Source organism: Cajanus cajan, chromosome 2 (genome assembly GCF_000230855.2).
Source record: "Cajanus cajan strain Asha chromosome 2, NIPB_CcT2T_4, whole genome shotgun sequence".
NCBI lineage: Eukaryota > Viridiplantae > Streptophyta > Magnoliopsida > Fabales > Fabaceae > Cajanus > Cajanus cajan.
This window is the reverse complement of record NC_138518.1, coordinates 45,317,709-45,339,984: the sequence shown is the minus strand read 5'-3', so window position 1 is coordinate 45,339,984 and position 22,276 is coordinate 45,317,709. Positions and strand designations below refer to the sequence as shown.

The window sequence follows — 22,276 nt, the reverse complement described above, 5'->3', positions numbered from 1 at the left end:
TAAAGAAAGAAAATCTTAAAATTCCTATTAATTACTAACTCTATTTTCTATTTATAAGACCCAACTTTGAACAATTATTTGTTTCTTTATATAAGACTCAATTCACATTGTCTCATACATTAAGTCTCATACATTAATTATTTTTATACTAAAATATTCTTAATAAAAATGTGTTAATTTGATAAAATATCTTAATTATAAACTCTTTAAATAACATAAATTGCAATCTAATTAATAAAGAGAAAATGAGTATTAATTAGGAGAAAAAAATAACATAGGAAACACACTCTAAATCTCTAATTGACTAGAAGATATATAAGTATTAATTAAAAAAGAGTAATAAAATGATAGTTTTACAAAAATAAAATATATAAATAAAAAAATTTACTCTCAGTTAATTTATAGTAATTAAACTATTATCTTTACTCTCAGTGAACTTATAGTAATTAAGTCGAGATAATATTGTTTATTTATTTATTTTTAATATTAACCACGCATAAATTGAGTAGATGCAAGGCACAGACGCAGGAATTCTAGTAAAAAAAAAGAAAAAGAAAAAGAAAAAGAAAAAAGAATCGCTCTGTTTGTAAACTGTTAACTTGGTTGCTTCATATGTAAACGGACACGTATCCTCATTCCAATTTACTACCCAAAAAAAGGTGTCGCCGCCGTTGAAACGGAATTCTCGCCGGTAAACAAGTTCCGGCCACCATGACAGGTCATTCACTTCTTCCTTCTCTTCTTCAATTTCGATTACCACGCACCAATTGAAGTTTAAGTCACCACCATAATTCAGTTTCTGCAGAGCTCGCATTTGGGGTTTTCTTATTATTCCTTTATTTTCTTTTCAACTTTTCTAGTTAATTTAGGTTTTTCATATTTATACTTGTATTTCTTTTGAATGGTTCTTTCAGTGGCCCCTTTCAGTCTGAACTGATTGTAGGTTTTTATTTTATTTTATTTTATTTTATTTTTTCCCTCTCTTTTGGGTGCAGTATTTCTGGTCTTGGTGCAGATTGTTTGCGTCTTCTTTTATTATTATTATTATTATTAGAGAAATGCTAGGAACTTAGAACACTACGCGTTCTTATGGGGATTTACGAGAAATTATTGAATGGTTGGAGTTTACCACGTGAAATAGTCTATCTTCATGTGACATGCAACTGTGTGTTGGTTTTATTAACCAACACTCTCTCCTAAATTGAAAATCTTATTGTGTAGTCCATCTTCATGTGACATGCTACTATGTTCTAGTTTTGTTAACTCTTTTTGGTAAATTGAAAATCTTAAATATGTGTCACATGAAGATTGATCGTTGATTGAGACTAGTGACACGTGGTGGTCCTGGAGTGGATCATGCAATAGTTTCTCTGGGTTTACTGTTACATGTATCAGTGTTTTATTTTGTATGCTTGGAATACCGGTCTTACTACATGTTTAGAGTCTTTCAGCTAAATAGGAAGGAAAAATTAAATAAACTTCTGTATAAACTTAAGTTGACTTATCTGTAAACTAATTTATAGAACTGTCTCCTATTGACTTCTTTAAAATCTTGATTTTAACTTATTTATAAGCTAATTTTAACTTATAGAGAAACTAATTTCAATTTTTCTTCTTATTGTCTTCTTCTAAAACTTCTTTTGGAGAAGTTTATCTAAGCGGACCCTTAGTTGGAGATTAACCTTGTTATAAAATGCATTTTTTAAAGCTAATTATTTTTAATGTTATAGAAAAGTTTAGATTAGGGGAAAGTTCACTTCCATATAAGGCCAAAGAAGACCACCAAACTCAGCGAGGATTTATGGCAGGTATACGTGTCACTTATCAACCAGTTGTTCTGGAATCTAACCATAGTCCTGGTCTTGCAAGAGCAGAAGGTCCACCAGGTGATTTAACTACCTGTTTGCAAAATATAACTGATTATTTTCTAAGATGAATCGAGCTTGATTAATTACATTGTTGGACTTTAACCTATTTCTTATAAGCGTTGACTATTTGCAATGGTTGGTTCTCTGCCGTGTTATGACGTTGCTTAATGTTATAAAATTTTCAACTAAATAAACAAAGATAGTTTAAGAAGACTTGGAAGCTCCTTTTGAACTTCATATGCTGTGGTTTTGTCTTTTAAACAAAGATCTCTATTCTTTCACACTTTATAGGACTATTTTTTATCCTATGTTCTGTTCTTCCTTTGTCCTTTACCTTTAGACTTCCCAATTCACATTCTGCTATTTTCTTTATCTAATTTGATATGTTCTTTTTCTATTAATTTTACCATCATCTTTCATTTTTTTGACTTTATTACAATGAATTTATTGCTCCTAGACTGGTCATGTTTATCATGAATTTCTTTAATTTTGGGTTTTTGTGCTATTCTTTTTTGAGTATATAACTATTTATATGTGTAACATAAATTATTTAATTTGTATTATAATATTTAAAATAGTGGTCATCCCACTTCCTACCACCCGCTATAGAGTTTTTAGAGTTAGCCACTACGCATTGCTATTTGAGATTGATTACTATGTTTGTATAGCTATGTAACATTAGATACATGTGGTTAATTTGGTATGAGTTTCAGCAACTGACATGACATTGTAAGATTAAGTACATTTCTGCTTCGCCAACCTTTTCACAATTGTGTGGGGTTGGGTGGGGTTTTTGTCTACCAAGTTTTCATGTCTTAGTTAGTTGAGTTCTATATATTTGAGACGGAATTTACATCCCTGTTGCAATGCTCTTCTTTTACCTTACAGAATCCAGTTTATTGCAAAAGAAGCAAAATTATCATAGTGTATATTAACATGGGTTTTCAGGGATGCATCCAAAAGTATACCATACTCGTAGTTCTAGTGACAAAGAGAAAGCAAAGTACATGGTTTGGACAAATGAAATGGACAAGTGCCTAACTGAGGTACTCGCTGAGCAAGTGAAAAAGGGGAACAAAGTGGATAATATCTTGAAGCCAGCAGCATTTGCAGGTGCACTGAAAACATTGAATGAGAAGTATGGTATGTATGTGACAAAAGGACAAATAAAAAATCGACTGAAGACATGGAGGAAGCAGTTTGGGGTTTTGAAGGAACTCCTTGCTCATACGGGATTTATGTGGAATGAGACAAAAAAGATGGTTGTTGCGGATAACTCTGTTTGGAATGACTACATCAAGGTAATCTTGTTACATGTGATACAGTATTTATTCCATCAGTTTGCAGTTTTATGTTGATTGTCTGATATTCTTATGTTACCTGCAGGTACACCCTGATGCGAGGATTTTCCGAGCAAAGTCAATAGAAAACTATGATCAGTTATGTACTATCCTTGGAAATGATCAAGCAATTGCAAGTTTTTCTGACAATGTTACAGAAATAGATGTAAACTTTGCCGTTGATAAGGGGGATCCAGATCTTGCCGTTGTGTCTGAAATACAAACTGATGGAAACCAGACCAAATGCCTCAGGTGGACAGCTGAAATGGACCATTGGCTTGGAAAGATTCTTGTAGAACAAGTGAGGAGAGGGCTTAAAGTAGATAAAGTTTTGCTGACAGAAGCATATGACACAGCTGTTTCAGCAATAAATGCAAAATTGGGGCTTCATCTAACAAAATGCAATCTTAAATATCGTCTTAAAACTTGGAAGAAACAGTATGAACTATTAAAGGAACTTCTGTCTCATACTGGATTTAAGTGGGATGAAACAAAGAAAATGGTCATTGCAAATGAGTCTACATGGAGTGACTACATCCGGGTATGTGTGCATATTTTCTGACTATTAGAACAGAGAAGGAAACATTTTTTTATTTCTCTTATTTATTTTTGAATAATACAGCCACTGATTTATAGACAGAATTAGTCCCAAAGAGGAACTTGAAGTTGCTGCAATCAGGAAACAAATGAGGAAGCAATAAATAGCCTATCACCGATGATATGGTCATAATTCAAATTTTATTTAAATCTGATTCTGAATAAATTTAATACAAAATCAAATCAGTGCCTAAATTAAGGAATAATTGACACAAAAATTAAGGACAAACTTGTAACATCCCTCCTCAAGTTGGTGCATAGATATCTATCATGCTCAACTTGCTTATAAGGAACTTAAAAATTTGACTTGGAAAAACTTAGCGAGAATATCTACAATTTGTTTTGAGGTAGGAATATACAACATACAAATAGTTCATTATCAAGTTTTTCTTCTTAATACATCCTATTTTGAGGAAAATAATTTAAAGAAAAAAACTCCAAAAGGAGTTTTGAATTTCAATGTTTTACTGAGCATTCTATAGGTTGCTGTCAATATGGCTTCTGCTCAAAAGTATTTAAGAGCAATATTTTAAAAGAGTAAAGCTTGAGCTACTTCCAAAAGGTATTTAATTTTTCTTTTGTCTTCAAATACATAGAGTTCATTGATTTCTCTCCATTAGTGGCAATCATCCCCGAGTTCAATTCTTGAAACTTACAACGAAAGGTATCAAATGTTGTTCGACAATTCAAATGAAGGGTAATTTTACAGATAGAAAGTAAATTGCATGACAAATTAGGCACATAAAGGACATTATGAAGAGTTCATGATGGAGAGAGAGGTATTGATCCTATTCCATCTATAGTGAATGAGCCATTTTGCAACTTTGATTTTGTTTCCTGCCCAAGGACTATAAAAGGAAAATAATTTTGAACAAACAGTCATATGGTCAGTGGCACTAAAATCAACAGTCCAAAAAGGTTGAGTTTTCTCTCTCTCTCTCTCTCTGTAAAATACAAAGGGCAGCAATTGAATGATTACCCAAGAAGCTGCTTTATAGCAAGAAATAGTTATACATGCAGAGGAATCTGCTTCTTTTTAAGAAGATATTCAGACAATTGAGTTATGGCCTTATGGGCAATTCAAAATAAATGATGATTAAATGAAGTAATGAAGTAATGAAGGAAAAAGTGGGTGTCTTTCTCAAAATTGATACCATTATCCCCCCACTGCCCCGCTCTGCTACAATGAATATGCTTATGTTTTCTCTTGTTGCATGGCATGATCTTGTTTTCTTTTATTTGGTTAGATGATTGGGTAGAAAGGCTTCTTTATTTGGGAGGGGATGGGGATGGGGTGTGTTTCCTAATATTTGTATTATGATTTCAGGAATTAGCATTAATGTGCAATTAAGGGCTGTAAATAAGCTTGTAATATTTATAGAACAAATATAACGAGAGGAGGCAACAGGCCAAAATTTCTTGACTGGGTGGTAGAGATTAAATAATTGGTTACAAAATGATCCATATCAAATATCCAAAATGAACTACAGTAGCAAATACCATTAAATTTTCGAAAGGAAATGTGTCTTAAATTTTGAATCCTCCCAAATTTAAGATCAATGTGTGCTGGCTCAGGTTATCATTTCAGTAAATGATAGCTATAGTAGGACATTTGTTTTGGGTTATCTTTTCCTATTTTCAGGTTATTTTCAGGAATCTGAATAGGTACAATAAAATAATTAGGCATAAATCATAATCAATCCCTAAAGTTTCGGGATTTAGATAAAACTGACAAAGAAAACTAAACTAGAAAATAGAAGAAGATAAACTAGTATATTTGAACTATATCTTATAGAATTATCTTAACACTCCCCCTCAAGCTGGAGCATATATATTATATGCATCTAGCTTGTTACATATATATGTTATCCTAGGACCTCGTAAAGATTTAGTAAAGAAATCTGCAAGTTGATCCTTGGAGCAAACTGAGGAGGTCTTGATGATACCGGAGAGGATCTTTTCTCTGATGAAATGGCAATCAACCTCTATATGCTTTGTTCTCTCATTAAAAACTGGATTAGAGGAGAGGTATAAAGCTGACTGGTTATCACAAACTAGTTCCATATGACCAACCTTGCAAAACTGCAACTCTTGAATTAATAATTTTAGCTACAAGAGCTCACATGTGGTGTGAGCCATAGCACGATATTCTGCTTCTGTACTTGATCGTGCAACAACACTTTGCTTTTTACTCTTCCATGAGATAAGATTACCACCCATGAAGACACAATAGCCTGATGTTGACCGCCTATCACTTGCATCACCTGCCCAATCTGCATCTGAATATCCAACAATGTCTGTATGTCCTCTATCATTGTAAACAAGTCCTTTTCCTGGTGATCTTTTGATGTATCTAAGGATTCGAACAACTGCAAGCCAATGACTCTCACAGGGAGAGTTAAGAAACTAACTTACAACACTGACAGGAAATGATATATCAGGTCTGGTCATGGTGAGATAATTCAATTTTCTCACTAATCTCTGATATCTCCCTGAGTCAGGATAAGGCTCCCCCTGATTAGGCATAAGCTTTACATTAGGATCCATGGGAGTGTCAACTGGCTTACAATCTGTAAGTCCAGTCTCTTCTAGAATATCAAGGGCATTTTCTCTGAGAAATAGCAATTCCGGACTTTGACTGAGCAACCTCAATCCCAAGGAAATAACGTAAGGGACTTAAATCCTTAGTTTGAAAGTGGTTAAATAAGTGTTGTTTCAGAGTCTTGATGCCCTCCTAATCATCACCTGTAATCACAATATCATCTACATAAACAACAAGATAGATAAATCTATGTGTCGATGAGCGTCTAAAGAAGACAGAGTGGTCTATCTCGCAATGGATCATTCCAAATTCCTGTATAACTTTGCTAAACCGACCAAACCAAACACGAGGTGATTGTTTGAGGCCATACAAGGACTTTTGTAATTTACATACAAAACCAGACCCCCCTTGAGCAACAAACCCAGGAGGTTGATCCATATAAATCTCCTCCTCCAAATCACCATGTAAGAAGGCATTTTTGATGTGTAATTGAAACAAAGGCCAATGCCTCATAGCAGCCATAGCTAAGAAGAGACGAACTGAGGCTATCTTCGCAACTGGAGAGAAGGTGTCGTTGTAATCCAAACCATATACTTGCGTGTATCCCTTAGCCACAAGACGAGCTTTCAATCTATCCACCTGTCCATCAGGGCCCACTTTCACATTAAATACCCACCGACAACCTACAACAGATTTTCCAGGCGGAGGTGGGACAAGTACCCAAGTGTGGTTGGAGTCTAAAGCTGCCATCTCATCAATCATTGCTTGTCGCCATCCTGGATGGGTTTAGGCCTCCTGTACTGTCTTGGGAATGGTAATAGAGGAAATAGCAAAGACAAAAGCATAATAAGTAGGAGACAAACGATGATATGAAAGAAAGTTATAAATAGGATGAGGATTACAAGTAGAACGACTACCTTTACAAAGAACAATGGGTAAGTCAACTAAGGTAGGTGGGGCCGGAGTAGGTAAGGAGACTGGAGCAGGGGCAGAATCACATGACTCAGTTGTAGAAGTACTGGGAGGAACAATAGTATGTGACCGACGCTCATAGGTTATCCCAAATCGGTTTAGAGGACGATCAAACCCTGGTGGTGTGCTAGGAATCTCTGGTGCCTCTAAAGTAGTAGGTGTAGAAGGCACACTGGGATCAAAATGAAGAATAGGCAATACTTGAGAAAGGAGATCTGAGTCAACCGAAGAGACATCTGTAGCAATGAAATATGGTGTATTTTCAAAGAAAGTGACATCTGCACTAGTGTAAAACCGATGTGTAGCTGGAGAGTAACAGCGATACCCCTTTTGAACACGGGAATATCCTAAGAACACACATTTGATAGCCCTAGCAGATATTAGAGAAAAGAATAGAATAATAAATACTTTTATTTTATTATCTTATTTCTGTGTATTTCAAATATATTTTTCTGATTGTATTTCAGCTTATATCTTTAGGTTAGTTAGTTAGACTACTTGGGTTAGTTAAGTCAGTCAAGTATATATACGGATACATCTCTCATGTATTGTTTTCGTGATAATAATCAATAATATTCTTCTTCTGAGAATCGCTTCTCTTATATGGTATCATCGTAAGCCCGTTCGATTCGTTTCTCTGCCTCACGCTGCCCACCGTCGTGTTGCTTGCGTTCTTGCGCGCAATCTCTCTGTGCTGTTCGCGCAATTGGCGCGCCTCTTCCTGTCCACTCGCGCCGCCGTCGTTCACTACTGTTTGTGCTCTTGTGCGCAAATCTCTCGCTTCTGTTCGCGCCAATCTCTCGCTGCTGTTCGCGCGATCTTTTCCGTGCGCAATTGACGAATCTCTTTCTTGCTGATTCTTGCTCGATTCTTGCGTCCTTGCTGGAGTATCAACTCTTACCTTCCCTGATCCAATGGCTTCTTCTGCTTCGCTCTCTGATCATTCTGTTTCGCACACCTTCTCTCAGTCTGTCACGTGCAAATTGGACGACCGAAATTTCATGACCTGGCAACAATAGGTCACTGCTGTAATTCGAGCTCATGATCTCGAACGCTTTGTCGTCAATCCAAAAATTCCACTCAAGTTTTTAACCGCTGACGATCGTGAATCCAACACCATCAACCCTGAGTATACGGTCTGGGACCGCAAAGACTCACTGCTTTTTTCTTGGTTGCTCTCGACGCTTTCCGAGTCTATTCAGGCTCGCGTGGTTTCCTGTCGGCATTCCTACCAAATTTGGGATCTTGTCTTTCAGCATTTTCACTCGCTCACTAAGGTCAAGGCTGCTCAACTGCGTCTTGAACTTCGTACAATCAAGAAAGGCACTCGATCGTGTTCTGACTATCTTCTTCGCATCAGTACCATCATTGAAATGCTTGCTTCAATTGGTAGCCCTGTTTCTTCCCGTGAGCATGCTGAGTGTATTATTGGTGGCCTTCCTCCTGAATATGACTCGTTAATTTCTGCCGTCACTGCCTTTGCCAGCAGGGATGATACCTTCTCTCTTGCAGAACTTGAGAATGTCATTCTTGCTCAAGAAGCTCGCCTTGACCAAGCAAAAACCACTATCCTTCAAGAACCCGCCACAATTAATCTCGCCCAATCTGTTCCTGTTCCTCAAGTGTCCCACAATGCCAATCTAGCCTTCCAACAGCCTCAGATGTCTCATTCCCAAACCAACGCGTTCCAGAATTTCCCTACTCAGACCCGAGAAGGTAGTCGCGGTCGTCGTGGTGGCAGAAACCGCAATTCTCAAGTTCAATGCCAAATTTGTCACAAACGTGGTCACGAAGCCTCCACGTGTTATCAGAGATTCACTCCTGTGCTTACTCCTTATCCTACATTTGGCTCGAGTCCTGCTTATCCTCCTCGTTCTGGTGCTGCTCCACAGTTTGGCGTCACAAACATGCCTGGTTTCTCAAGTCACGCCTCGCTGCCTCCCTACACCGTTGGTGGTCCCCTTGGACCTCCTTCTTATATGCCACCACCTGGCTTTACCTTTCCCACTCAGCAAGGCTATTCTGGTGCTTCCTCCTCTGCTCCAAGAGCTGCGCCAACCCTGAATACTGCCACAGCCTGGATCCCTGACTCTGGTGCATCTCATCATGCCACCCCGGATCCTCAACACCTGCTTCAGAGTGCTCAGTTTACCGGAACTGAGCATATTGCCATGGCCAATGGTCAAGGTACCTCTATTACTGCAATTGGTTCTAATATGTTTCGGTCCCCACTCAAACCTTCCACTGTTCTATGTCTTAAAAATCTCTTACTTGTCCCTACTTTGACAAAAAATCTGATTAGTGTCTCTAAATTTGCCAAAGATAACAATGTCTATTTTGTTTTCTACCCTCATTCCTGCTTTGTCAAATCACAGGATTTGAACGAGACTCTTCTTGAGGGCAAGCTTGGTGAAGATGGTCTCTATCATTTTCATCCAGTTTTTGCAAAGACTAATTCCAAATCTGATGACAATCTCAAGCAACTTACTGTTCTTAATTCTGTACCTTGTGTATTCGTTTCTGAACAATGTAATATTGCTGTTTCAAATACTTACAAACAATGGCATTTACGATTAGGGCATCCTCATCATGATGCACTAATCAAAGCTTTACAATTGTGTAACATTCGTATTCCTCACGTTAATAAAATGTCCAATTTTTGTGATTCATGTTGTGTGGCAAAAGCTCACAAACTTCCCTCTAAAACCTCTACTACTGTTTATTCTAAACCGCTTGAACTTGTTTTCCTTGATGTCTGGGGACCTGCATCATTAGATTCCAGTTGTGGTTACTCGTATTTTTTGACGTGTGTTGATGCTTGCACTAGATATGTATGGATTTATCTTCTTCACCGGAAATCAGATGTTTTCTCTCATTTCCTCAACTTCAAGGCACTTGCTGAAAAACAGTTTCAAGCTCCACTCAAGGCTGTTCAAACTGATGGTGGGGGTGAATTTCGTCCCTTACTCCCATTTTTACAACAAGAAGGCATCGTTCATCGCCTTACATGTCCATACACTCATCACAAAAATGACATGGTTGAAAGGCGCCATCGGCACATCATTGAACTGGGGCTAGCCATGCTTCATCATGCTTCATTGCCACTCAAATTCTGGGATCATGCCTTTTTGACTGCTGTTTATCTCATAAACAGGCTCCCTTCCTCCTCTATTGGTCATCAGTCACCCTACCACCTTATTCATCACAAAGAACCTGATTATCAATTCCTTAAAATTTTTGGCTGCTCTTGTTTTCCATTACTTAGACCCTATAATCAGCATAAGATTCAACCTCGGTCTGAGGAATGTCTCTTCTTGGGGTATTCTCCTACTCACAAAGGCTACAAATGTCTTAGTAAATCTGGTCGCATCTACATCAGCAAAGATGTAGTATTTAATGAAAGCAGGTTTCCCTACCAGGATCTCTTTGTCTCCAAGTCTGTCTCGTCTACTCCAGCCACCTCTGTGTCCAACATTCCATCTCTTATCCATTCCCCTTCTCAATTCAACTCACCTGAGAGCTCTACTCACTCAGATCCTGATTTCTTACACTCTCAGCCTGCGCCTGCTGATTCTCAACTTTCCTCCTTCAATTCATCACCCAACATCTCTGCTGCCTCTGGTTCAATTTCTGAAACCGCCAGACCTCTTAATCTTCATCCCATGACCACGCGTTCCAAAAATGGTATTGTGCAGCCTAGACTCAACCCCACACTTCTTCTTTCTCATGTTGTGCCCAAGACCGTCAAAACTGCTCTAGCTGACCCTCATTGGCTTGCTGCCATGCACACTGAAATCACCGCCCTCCATAACAATCACACCTAGACATTAACCACCCTTCCTCCTGGCCGAAAGCCCATTGGCTGCAAATGGGTTTTTCGTGTAAAGGAGAACCCTGATGGCTCCATAAATAAATACAAAGCTCGACTAGTTGCAAAAGGCTTCCATCAACAACCCGGTTTGGATTTTTTCTGAAACCTTTTCTCCTGTTGTCAAACCTGTCACAATTCGCATTGTTCTTTCCCTTGCTGTCTCCTTTCAGTGGCCTCTTAGACAACTTGATATCAATAATGCCTTTCTCAATGGCATGCTTGAAGAGGACATCTATATGTCTCAACCTCCAGGCTTTATTGACTCTGCAAATAAAAGTCTTGTTTGTAAATTACATAAATCTCTCTATGGTCTCAAACAGGCTCCTCGTGCCTGGTTTGACAAACTCACATCTGTCCTACTCACGCTTGGCTTCAGCAAAAGCAAGTGTGACCCTAGCCTCTTCACTTTCTCCATCTCCAATGTCACTGTGTTCATGCTTGTCTATGTTGATGATATCATTCTTACTGGCAACTCCTCCTCCCTGATACAAAAATTTGTCACTCAACTCAATGCTATTTTTTCTCTTAAAGACCTTGGCACTCTGGACTACTTCTTAGGCATTGAAGTTAAGTCTCTTCCTCACGGACAGTTACTACTCTCCCAAGATAAATATATCACTGATCTCCTCACTAAGGTCAAAATGGAAGATGCAAAAGGCATCTCTACTCCTATGATTGGTGGCCAACAGCTTGCTAAAGATGGTACTCTATTTGATGACCCTACGCTGTACAGGTCCGTCGTTGGTGCACTTCAGTATGCCACAATCACGCGGCCTGAAATTGCCTTCAGTGTCAACAAGGTAAGTCAGTTCATGTGTTCTCCCATGGAAGAACATTGGAAAGTTGTCAAACGTATTCTTCGCTATCTTAAAGGCACTGTCAATCATGGACTTGTTTTCTCGCCTGCCAAGCACACTGCTCCCTTCAATCTTACTGCCTTCACTGATGCTGACTGGGCATCTGATCCAAATGACAGAAGATCCACTTCAGCAGCATGCATCTATCTTGGTCCTAATCTTGTGTCTTGGTGGTCCAAGAAACAACTACTTGTTGCCAGATCCAGCACTGAAGCTGAATACAGAGCCTTAGCTCAAGCTGTAACTGAAGTTTTATGGATTCAGTCACTGCTAAAAGAATTAACTGTTCCTCTAAACACTCCTACTGTACTCTGTGACAATCAAAGCACTGTTGCACTCTCACACAACCCAGTTTTACATGCAAGATCCAAGCATATGGAACTTGATATCTTCTTTGTTCGTGAAAAAGTGCTCAACAAGTCTCTTGTTGTATCACATATACCTGCCCAACATCAGTTTGCCGATGTTCTGACAAAGGCTCTATCTCCTAAGCGGTTTCTTCTTCTTCGCTCCAAGCTCAATGTTGCTGATCCATCCACTTTGCTTCATCCTCCTTGAGCTTGTGGGGGGTGTATTAGAGAAAAGAATAGAATAATAAATACTTTTATTTTATTATCTTATTTCTGTGTATTTCAAATATATTTTTCTGATTGTATTTCAGCTTATATCTTTAGGTTAGTTAGTTAGACTACTTGGGTTAGTTAAGTCAGTCAAGTATATATACGGATACATCTCTCATGTATTGTTTTCGTGATAATAATCAATAATATTCTTCTTCTGAGAATCGCTTCTCTTATAGCAGACAACTTAGCACGTCTTGAGAAAAGATCATGGACAAAACAAGTACAACCAAAGACACGAGGATGAACAGAGTAAATGGGATTCAATGGGTATAATAGGGAATGAGGTACTTGATCATTCAAGACAGAGGATGACATTCAATTTATTAAATACCCTGCAGTAAGTACAATATCTCCCCACAACTTTGGGGATGCATTGGCATTCAATAAAAGAGTACGAGCAGTGTCCACAATATGTCTATGTTTTCGCTCAGCTACACCATTTTGTTGAGGTGTATGAGGGCAACTAGATTGATGTAGAATGCCATGGGAAGTCATAAATGATTTGAAGCAATCTGAAAAATATTCTTTAGCATTGTCACTTCGTAAAATCCGAATTACTTTGCCAAATTGAGTTTTGATCTCCGAATAGAAACTTTGAAAAATATTGAATAACTCAGAACGATTTTTCATTAAAAATATCCTAGTACATCTAGAAAAATCATCAATAAAGGTGACGTAATACTTATGCCCTAAAAGAGAAGGAACTCGACTAGGGCCCCAAACATCAGAATGAATGACATCAAAGGGAGACACAGCTCCACTATTAATACTCTTAGGAAAAGAAGTTCTAACATGCTTCCCTAATTGACATGACTCACACTCTAAGGATTCCAAGTGTGAGAGGTGAGGTACCATTTTCTTTAATTTATTCAAGCTTGGATGACCCAGGCGACGATGAATTAAACTAGGAGACTCAACAGATGCACATATGGTAGAGGTAGAAGACTGAAGGTAGTAGAGACCATGTGATTCATATCCGACTCCAATCGTCTGTCCCGTACTCCGGTCCTGTATCAAGAAAGAATCAGAAGTGAAGGTTATGGCACAATTTAGTGACCAAGTCAACTTACTTATAGAAATCAAATTAAAAGGACATCCAGGAACTAGTAAAATAGATTTTAATGGTAGTGAAGGGATAGGTGATATTTGGCCAATACCAGTGGCTTGGACTTTTGACCCATCTGCAAGAGTGATATGATGTGGAGTTTTAGGTGATGATAGGCAATGGAAAAGGGAGACATTACCAGTTAGGTGATCAGAAGCACCAGAGTCCAAAACCCAAGGTCTAATAGACGTAGAGTGAGAGAGACAGACGGTAGAATTACCGGTGTGAGCAACAATGACAGAAGAAGAGGCTTGTTGCGCTGCCTTCAGTTGAAGATACTCTTTGTGATCATCGGTAGATAATGAGATTGGATGATTGCCCTCAGATTCAATCTTGAGCTCTAGAGCTGAAGTTGGAGATTGATCCATGAAGAGAAAAAAGGAGAAAAACAACAAAAAAAACCTCAATCAAAAAACCATAGAAACAGCAAACAGTCAACCACGGAACACCGAGGTAGCAACCAATCAACCACGGAACTCTGAGTCAGCAACCAAACGACCACGAAACTCCGAGACAACAACCAAACGACCACGGAACTCCGAAACAGCAACCAAACGACCACGAAGCTCCGAGACAGCCACCAAACGACCACGAAACTTCGAGGCAGCAACCAAACAACCACGGAACTCCGAGGCAGCAGCCAAACGACCACCAACAGACCACCTAGAGTGTGACCCACAACCTGAAAAGGGTCAAAACGAGAAGAGGGAGGGCGGACGAGTCCAACGGAGTGAACCGCATCGCAAACGGAGGCCTGGAGGGCAGCACGTGAACCCTACGTGCCGGCGAGCTTCCTCATCAAGAATCGCGCGTGAGGGCGCCTGAGACAGCGGCTGGTGGTGGCTCGCGACGGCGAGGCCGATCGGCGACCTCTGAATGTACAGGCGGTGTCAACTTCGGCAACCCGTCGACAAAAGTCAAAAACCCTTGATGTTGGCAGCTGGATTAGGGTTCCTGGGCCAGAGTACTCTGGTACCAACTTGAATATGAATAATTTCTTATTATTGAATCTGAATAGGTACAATAAAATAAATAGGCATAAAACATAATCAATCCCTAAAATTTAGGGATTTAGATAAAACTGACAAAGGAAACTAAACTAGAAAATAGGAGAAGATAAACTAGTATATCTAAACTATATCTTATAGAATTATCTTAACACATATCAAATATCCAAAATGAACTACACTAGCAAATACCATTAAATTTTCGAAAAGAAATGTGTTTTAAATTTTGAATCCTCCCAAATTTAAGATCAATGTGTGCTGGCTCAGGTTATCATTTCGGTAAATGATAGCTATAGTAGGACATTTGTTTTGGGTTATCTTTTTCTATTTTCAGGATTACGAAAGTGGAAATATTTATTTCCACGTTTGTTAGAAGATCTTACAATGATCTTTCTAGGTATCTTCTATTCTTGGAAAAGTGATATTCTTATGAGCAGGGGAGTTTTATTCCCATGGTGGGGTGTGAGTGAGTGATACTCCCATGGGAATATTGAAGTTATTTTTTATAACCCTTTTAACTTCAATTTTTATTTATTTTTTATTTAAACTATTTTAAATTTTAGAAAATATTTCTAGGAATATTAAAATGAACCAATTTTTTTTCCTTATATTTAGGAATAACATTCCAGGTTATATTATTCCTAGAAATATGATTCCCGGGGATGAAATATCATTCCCTGAAACAAACACTCCCTAAGCAATTAATTAATAAGGAATGGTCAAAAAATTGTCTTGGATGAACGTAAAATGGTCAATGAATTAATAAGGAATCATAACATTTAATTTCTTTCTTCTAGAGGAAAAATTTGGTGAGATTTTGGTATATCATATGGTACTGTTGAGCACGATATGTGGCAGTAAATAAGGAAACATTCTAAATTGAAGGTTTTAGGATGATTGTTATGGGGAGAGTTTCTTTATAACTGATTTAAACTTAGATAAGTGTTTGAGAGAGCTTATCAAAATAGCTTATGATATGTTCATTAGTTGTTGTCAGCTTATTTCATTAAGTTCTTTAGGATAGCTTGTGAAAATAACTTGCAACTTATATGAAAACAGTCTGTTCTTATTTTTCCTTAAAATATGGAAACAACTTATACATAAATGCTTATAATTTAAGGTATTTACCCAAGCCGACCCTATATAGACTTTTTAAAATCATGAAATCATGAAAGATAAATCTGCAGCTCAAAGTTGATTTTACTAGGCTGCTATTTCCGTCAAAGCTATAGAGATGTTTTCTTAAAAACAAAAGAAGTTGGGGAAGAAAGAAGCTATGGTAAACTTATTGTCTATAAAAGTTCACAAAATGTTTTCTTGTTTTCACTGTTTCATTCACAATACTCAAAAACAGGAAACAAAGTGAAAACAAGGTGTCATTTTCATATTTATTAAAAAATACTAATTGAAAAATGATGACAAAAAAAATACCAAACATGGCATTGAATTTAGATTCAAATTGTGAATCAGAAGGTGCTCTGGAGGTCACTTTGGGCCTAACAGGTACACACCCTGGCATCGACTACCAAGAGGCCAAGGGCTTCACAAGCCTGCACTTGGCAAACAACTGACCTATACTATATATAGCTACCCCAAGCAAAAATACATCCATGATAGACAAAGATCGACTTAGTCACACGCATACCGACTTAGGTCATGTAGATGTCCACTTACTCATGAAAAACATAAGAACCTTGTTCAATCGTGGCACATCCCGCAACAAACTGCCTACATGGATAACAATCTTTTCTCACTCCAATGATTGCTCACACCAGCCTATAAAAACCTTGAAACGTCACTAAGTATATTCACGCCCCTTTTTTTCCTCACTAATACTCTGTTAAACCCCATATTGGCTTGAGTGTCGGAGTGTTTGCAGGTGGACACCACCTTTCTTCTCTGTCCTTGATGCTCTGCATTGACCTTCAGGTGGTCCTCTCAGTCACCATTCAAACAAAAGGTTTAATTTTTGAATCGTGAATCAAACTGTATTGTGAATCACAGGATTCATGATCAATAATAAAACATAGCCATATACAACTAAAAAAGATAAAAGCACAAATACATGATGAATAATTGAAAAACATAAATCTAAGGGCATTTTAACATAAAGAATCATATTATAAGTCAAAACACACACAAACCAACTGGGAGAGGCAAAGAAGAGTAAAAGACTTGAAGGATGGGCAAAGAAGAGTAGAAAGAAGACAAGAAAAATGATTAGAAAACTGGACAAGGAGACAATGGGTTACCCTGGGTCTGATTGAAGGGAAACATTTGGCCTATTCCCTCTCTTTTTAGCTATTTTTTTTATATTATAAAAAAGAATTTTTCTCGGTTTTCTGGAACCAGGTTGTGCATGACCCGTCTTGGTTTGGTGTGTGACCTGCATGTGCCAAAATTGTGATATTCATCTGAAGCAAATTGTTCTTGCTATTCATATGCGATTCAAGCATCAAATTAATTTGCTCAGCGTTCTCATCACCAACTGCTTGAATTGAATTGAATTGAATTGTGTGTAACATATCATGAATGATACAACACAGATAACAATGATACCAAATACTACCCTATTAATTAAGTTTCTCTCCTTTTAGTGAGTAAAGGCCTCTTCCAAAATTATATTCATCATAGGCAATAGTAATCAGAAGTAGAATTCGGATATTCAGTTGATGTTTTTACAGACTCCACTTATGAAATAACAGCATTAGAATGAATGGAACCATTTTAATAATGTTGCAATAAAGTGATATCAAAATTATTTTTTGGAAGAGAAATTGTAGTATATGCATATATTTGTGTGCCTGTAATCACATCAGGTGCATAGGAAACTTCTCAAATCTCATGTTGATATTTTTTGATGTACAGGGAAGTACAGTATATTCAATAAGCAAATTCATTAATAGATTTACAATAAATTGAAAGAGAAACTGTTTGATTAACGATGAAGAATAGAATTTTTTTTTTCAAGACTGATGTTTGTGAAAAAAGGGAAAACTAAAGTGAATTATTAGTTCTTGGAAGACAGCTAGATATATCTCATCATTGCTGACTGAAGTGTGTTTGACTTTACAAAATATCATTGGGCAGTTTCAAGGCGTTGATTCCCTCACACAATCACTTTCATGGTCTTTTCTACAAATTAAATTCATTTAAACTAGTTACATAACAAGAATTCTGAATGATTTATCATTCCGATGCTATATTTTAGTATTCAACTGTTGTGTCTATGATTTTTGTGCATTTTACAGCCTTCGATTGTTATAACTTATTTCATGATGTTAATGAAGATGAAAACAATAGATGAAATTTAGCTATTCCTTTTAAACAAATCTTGATCTAATAATGATACCTCAGTTTAATGTTTCATGATGTCTTGAAATTCATACTTCATTTTTGTGTATTCAGGTCTTATAACAGTGTATTTTTAATTCAGAATTTGGTTTAAGAATCAGATGTCAAATTATTAATTTTTTTAGCCTGAAAGAATATACATATGCATGAGAATTTGACCACAGTATTTTGACATTAGTTTTGTGATGTTGATGACTTCATGTTACTCATTCTCGGTATCATGCCAGACACATCCAGATGCAAGGACTTTCCGAGGTAGAATTTTTCAGAACTATGATCAGTTTTGCATTATCTTTGGCCATTTTAACAAGCCTTTGCATTGGGATGAATCTGAGCCTTGTGATGAGCCAGTTGAGGCTCTAAGTGTCTGTCCAGTTAACTATGATATCAATGTTAAAGATCAAGGAAGGCAAATAAGATGGACAAGTGACATGGACAGCTGCCTTAGTGAAATCCTTGTGCAGCAAATAAAGCAAGGTAACAGAAGCAAATTTGACTACAAATTGAAATCTGCTGCATTTGAAGCAGCTGTGTTGGTTATTAATGAAAAGTTTCAGCTTTATTTGGTGAAAGAACATGTTAAAAACCGCCTTAAAACATGGAAGAAACAGTATGATATTCTGAAGGAACTTATGAACCAGAGCGGCTTTGAATGGGACGAGAAGCAAAAAATGGTCATTGCAAATGATTCTGTATGGAATGAATATATAAAGGTACATGAAAAACTACTTTTAATTTTTGTCCGACATTTCTTATTGCATAATGGTATTATTCTGGAGCTTATAATAAGTATACATTTCTGGAGCAGAAAAATCCTGATGCTCGGCTTCTTAAAGGGCGAGTTATCAGAAACTATGACGAATTGTGCATAATTATTGGTCATTGTGATCCACCAGATAGTTCCACGAATGATGCTTGTGCTAATATGGGTATGACTACAAACGATAGTGTTATGGAGGTTCAAGAGACGAACTTTCGTAGAACCAACTCGGCAAAAGAAAAAGGAAAGAATGTGTCATGGACAGATGAGATGGATCATTGCTTGACAGAGTTGCTATTCAATCAAGTAATGTTGGGAAACAAGCTTGAGAAAAATTTCAAGACCTCAGCATATATAGCTGCACTAAATGTTCTAAATGAGAGATTTGGCCTGAATATAACAAAAGAAAACATTATAAGCCGGTTGAAAACATGGAAGAAACAGTATGGCCTTATGAAGGAAATGCTCTCTCAAGGGAGATTTGAGTGGGATGAGGAACGGAAGATGGTTGTTGCAACTGACTTGGATTGGGATGCATACATTAAGGTATATTCCATAATATTAAATTAATTTTGAAGTTGTTTTGGATTATATTTATTTGCTATTGCAATACTTTAGGTAGCTCCTAATGGTTATCAAGTTTAGGCCATAAACCCAGTGATCTGGTGATAATCTTCAATCATATGCTATACCCACTTAGTCACTTCATGCCATTTAAATTTAGGCCCATCATAATAATGACTACCAAAATACACCAACATTGTCTTTGTAGGTGTCATATATTTGTGCCTTTGTTTGTATGATTAGTTGATCGGTTCAGTTGCTATCAACTACAAGCACAACCTCAACTGCATATTTTGCACCTTTATTCCATTGCAGTGCTAAACTCTGTTTTTCTAATTCATCATTGGTCTATGTTTATTCAGAAACATCCTGATGCTAGGCATTTGAGAGACCGGTGTATTGAGAACTACCATGAATTGGGTATGATTGTTGGCAATGAGCAAGGAAGTGGAAATTGGTCCGAAAACATTGAGATGTTTGACGTAAATCTTACACCTAACTATGAAGAACTTGCAGGAACTCCAGCGCCAGTGTTGGCTAATAATGTAGAGATGAGCCATGATGGTAATGCAAGTGATGAAGTGCAGGGTTCATCTGAGCAGACAAGGGCAAGGCCTTCATCATCACAATCACATTCAAAGCAACCGTCAAAAAGAAGACGTACCAGTGATGTTATGCTACAAATGATGAGTGTTATGGCTGCAGATATCAGTCGAATAGCTGACGCATTGAGTGAAAGTAACAAGACTGTGTGCTTGGAGGAAGTAGTTGAAAAGGTACAAAATATGCCTGACTTTGATGATGATCTCATCATCGAAGCTTGTGAGTATTTATGTTTTGATGAGAAGAGGGCATTGATGTTTTTGAAATTAGACGAGAGATTAAGGAAAAAGTGGTTGTTGAAAAGATTGCGTGGTCAAACAGATGTTTGAATTATTTTCTTCTTAGCATCTTCTTACTTGAGGTACCTCTAGTTTAGGTTGTTACTTTTTGTAATAAGAAACTAACATTGAGGGGAAGTGGGAAAAAGTTATGGAATGACAAGCTGCTTCAGCTTTCCTTCTGCTGTTTACCTATTGGCTTCTACTTTCGTGGGTAACTCATCAATATTAGAGTGCGATAGAAAAGTTGTCAAAATTAAATTTTTTTAATAATTGGTTATATAAATAATCATTTATTGTTATAATTAAAATGAAATTTTGTTCAGATAAGTAAATTGATAAATGATTTTAATATGATTAATTTTGTTTGAATACAAAAAAGAAAATAACTTTTATGTAGTAAATTAGCTTAAAAGGAGAAAAATCTATCAAGAATTTGTCATAAGCTTCAAATTTTTAGATTCTTAAAACTAATTTATTTTTTTTAAGAAAAAACTATTTACAAATTTAAGGTGTTGTTTTTAACATACAACATATTTTATAAATATATATTTTTTTTTCTAAAAACAAGCAGTTGAAATGTTATATTATTAATGTTTTCAAATATACTCTTATTATTATGAGCTTTGGTTATGTAGAGTAAATGTCACTTTGTTAAGTCAAAAGATGATTTTTAGATCTCTCATTCTTTTTATAAATTTTAATGATAACAAATACTACATTTGTTAGTAAGAAATGTGTGTAAAAGTCATTATTTTAGACTAAATAAGACGAAGTAGCGTTTATAAGACGAGGTATACAAACTGTCTTTAATGATTATTATTTATTGTAACTAATGAATTTTAAATGTTTAAATGAATGCTTTTTGCCTTAATATATTGAAAACTATTATCTTGAAACTCATTCTATTAAAAATGTGTTAAAGTATGAAGAGTAGCGGAATAAATGACAAAGATCCCAAAAAGACACTAAAAAAGGAGTGCATTCTTATTTGCACGTTGACTTTGTTTTTTGTTGTTATCGCTTTACTGTTCTACTATGATAAGTAGATTGATCTATCAAAGATGACGAATACATTTAAGTAAAAGATATTAATTAAAACATTTAATACACTAATAGATACTTCATCTCTTTAAAGATCAGATGAAGGAGTAAGACGAAATAATTCTATGAATCAAATCTAAAAAGTTGCAACGGTCATCTCTTTTAAAACCATTATATAAAAAGCTCTAAAACTCAGAAGACAAAAAACAGAGTATAAAAGAAACAAAAGAGAAAAACATAGATCCAAGTATACAAAATACAAGTGTAAATATATAACTTCTCGTATAATATCTTTAAAAAGAGCTTTCTTGTACTTAAAACGATTGTTGTAATCATGTTTAGCAAAGATGATAACTACAACCTTACAATACCGTCATAACCATTGTTATAAGGTAGAACTTTGAGAGATTTGTTAGTAAAAGAATACTTGGATTTGAGTCTAGAGAGACTTGTTTATAAAATAATACTCGGGGTTGAGTTTGCAAAGGTTTGTCCGTAAAAAAATACTAGGATAGTATCTTGGAAAGATCGGTCTAAGAACATTTGTTTAAACTATAAATGACTTGGTAAAAAAATACTTGTAATTTTGCTGAATGTTAGTAAAATTCAATTTGGTAACTAGTATAAAAATGTTGTGTAACTCTTCTTCTATTGCAAATACTACTTTATACATTTGAAAATGTGCAAATTTTTGACATATACTATTTAACCCCATTCTAGTGTCTATTTTTTTCCCCACAACCTTGATATATGAATGTAATTTAACACTAGCAAAGTGAATTCCTTTTTATCCATCCCTAATTTTAAAATATTAGTTTTTAGTGTTTTTTATAAAATAAATTAAATAATTTAAATGGCTAAGATCTCATGCATAAAACTTTTTTGTTTTTG

The 22,276-nt window shown here is 36.4% G+C and overlaps 1 protein-coding gene across 5 annotated transcripts; it reads left to right on the top strand.

Moving 5' to 3' along the window:
- Nucleotides 1–540: 540 nt before the first annotated feature.
- LOC109804884 (uncharacterized) lies at nucleotides 541–20,532 on the top strand. Of its 5 annotated transcripts, none has more exons than XM_020366790.3 (7): nucleotides 541–718; nucleotides 1,731–1,886; nucleotides 2,817–3,169; nucleotides 3,255–3,749; nucleotides 18,364–18,849; nucleotides 18,945–19,442; nucleotides 19,823–20,532. In XM_020366790.3, the coding sequence occupies exons 1-7, from the start codon at nucleotides 712–714 to the stop codon at nucleotides 20,390–20,392; spliced, it is 2,565 nt and encodes an 854-aa protein (XP_020222379.1). In that variant the 5' UTR covers nucleotides 541–711; the 3' UTR covers nucleotides 20,393–20,532. The 5 variants fall into 5 exon arrangements, with proteins under 5 accessions (XP_020222379.1, XP_020222381.1, XP_020222380.1 ...); XM_020366792.3 differs by having other exon boundaries at nucleotides 542–718; nucleotides 1,809–1,886; XM_020366791.3 differs by having other exon boundaries at nucleotides 542–718; nucleotides 1,741–1,886.
- Nucleotides 20,533–22,276: the final 1,744 nt, after the last annotated feature.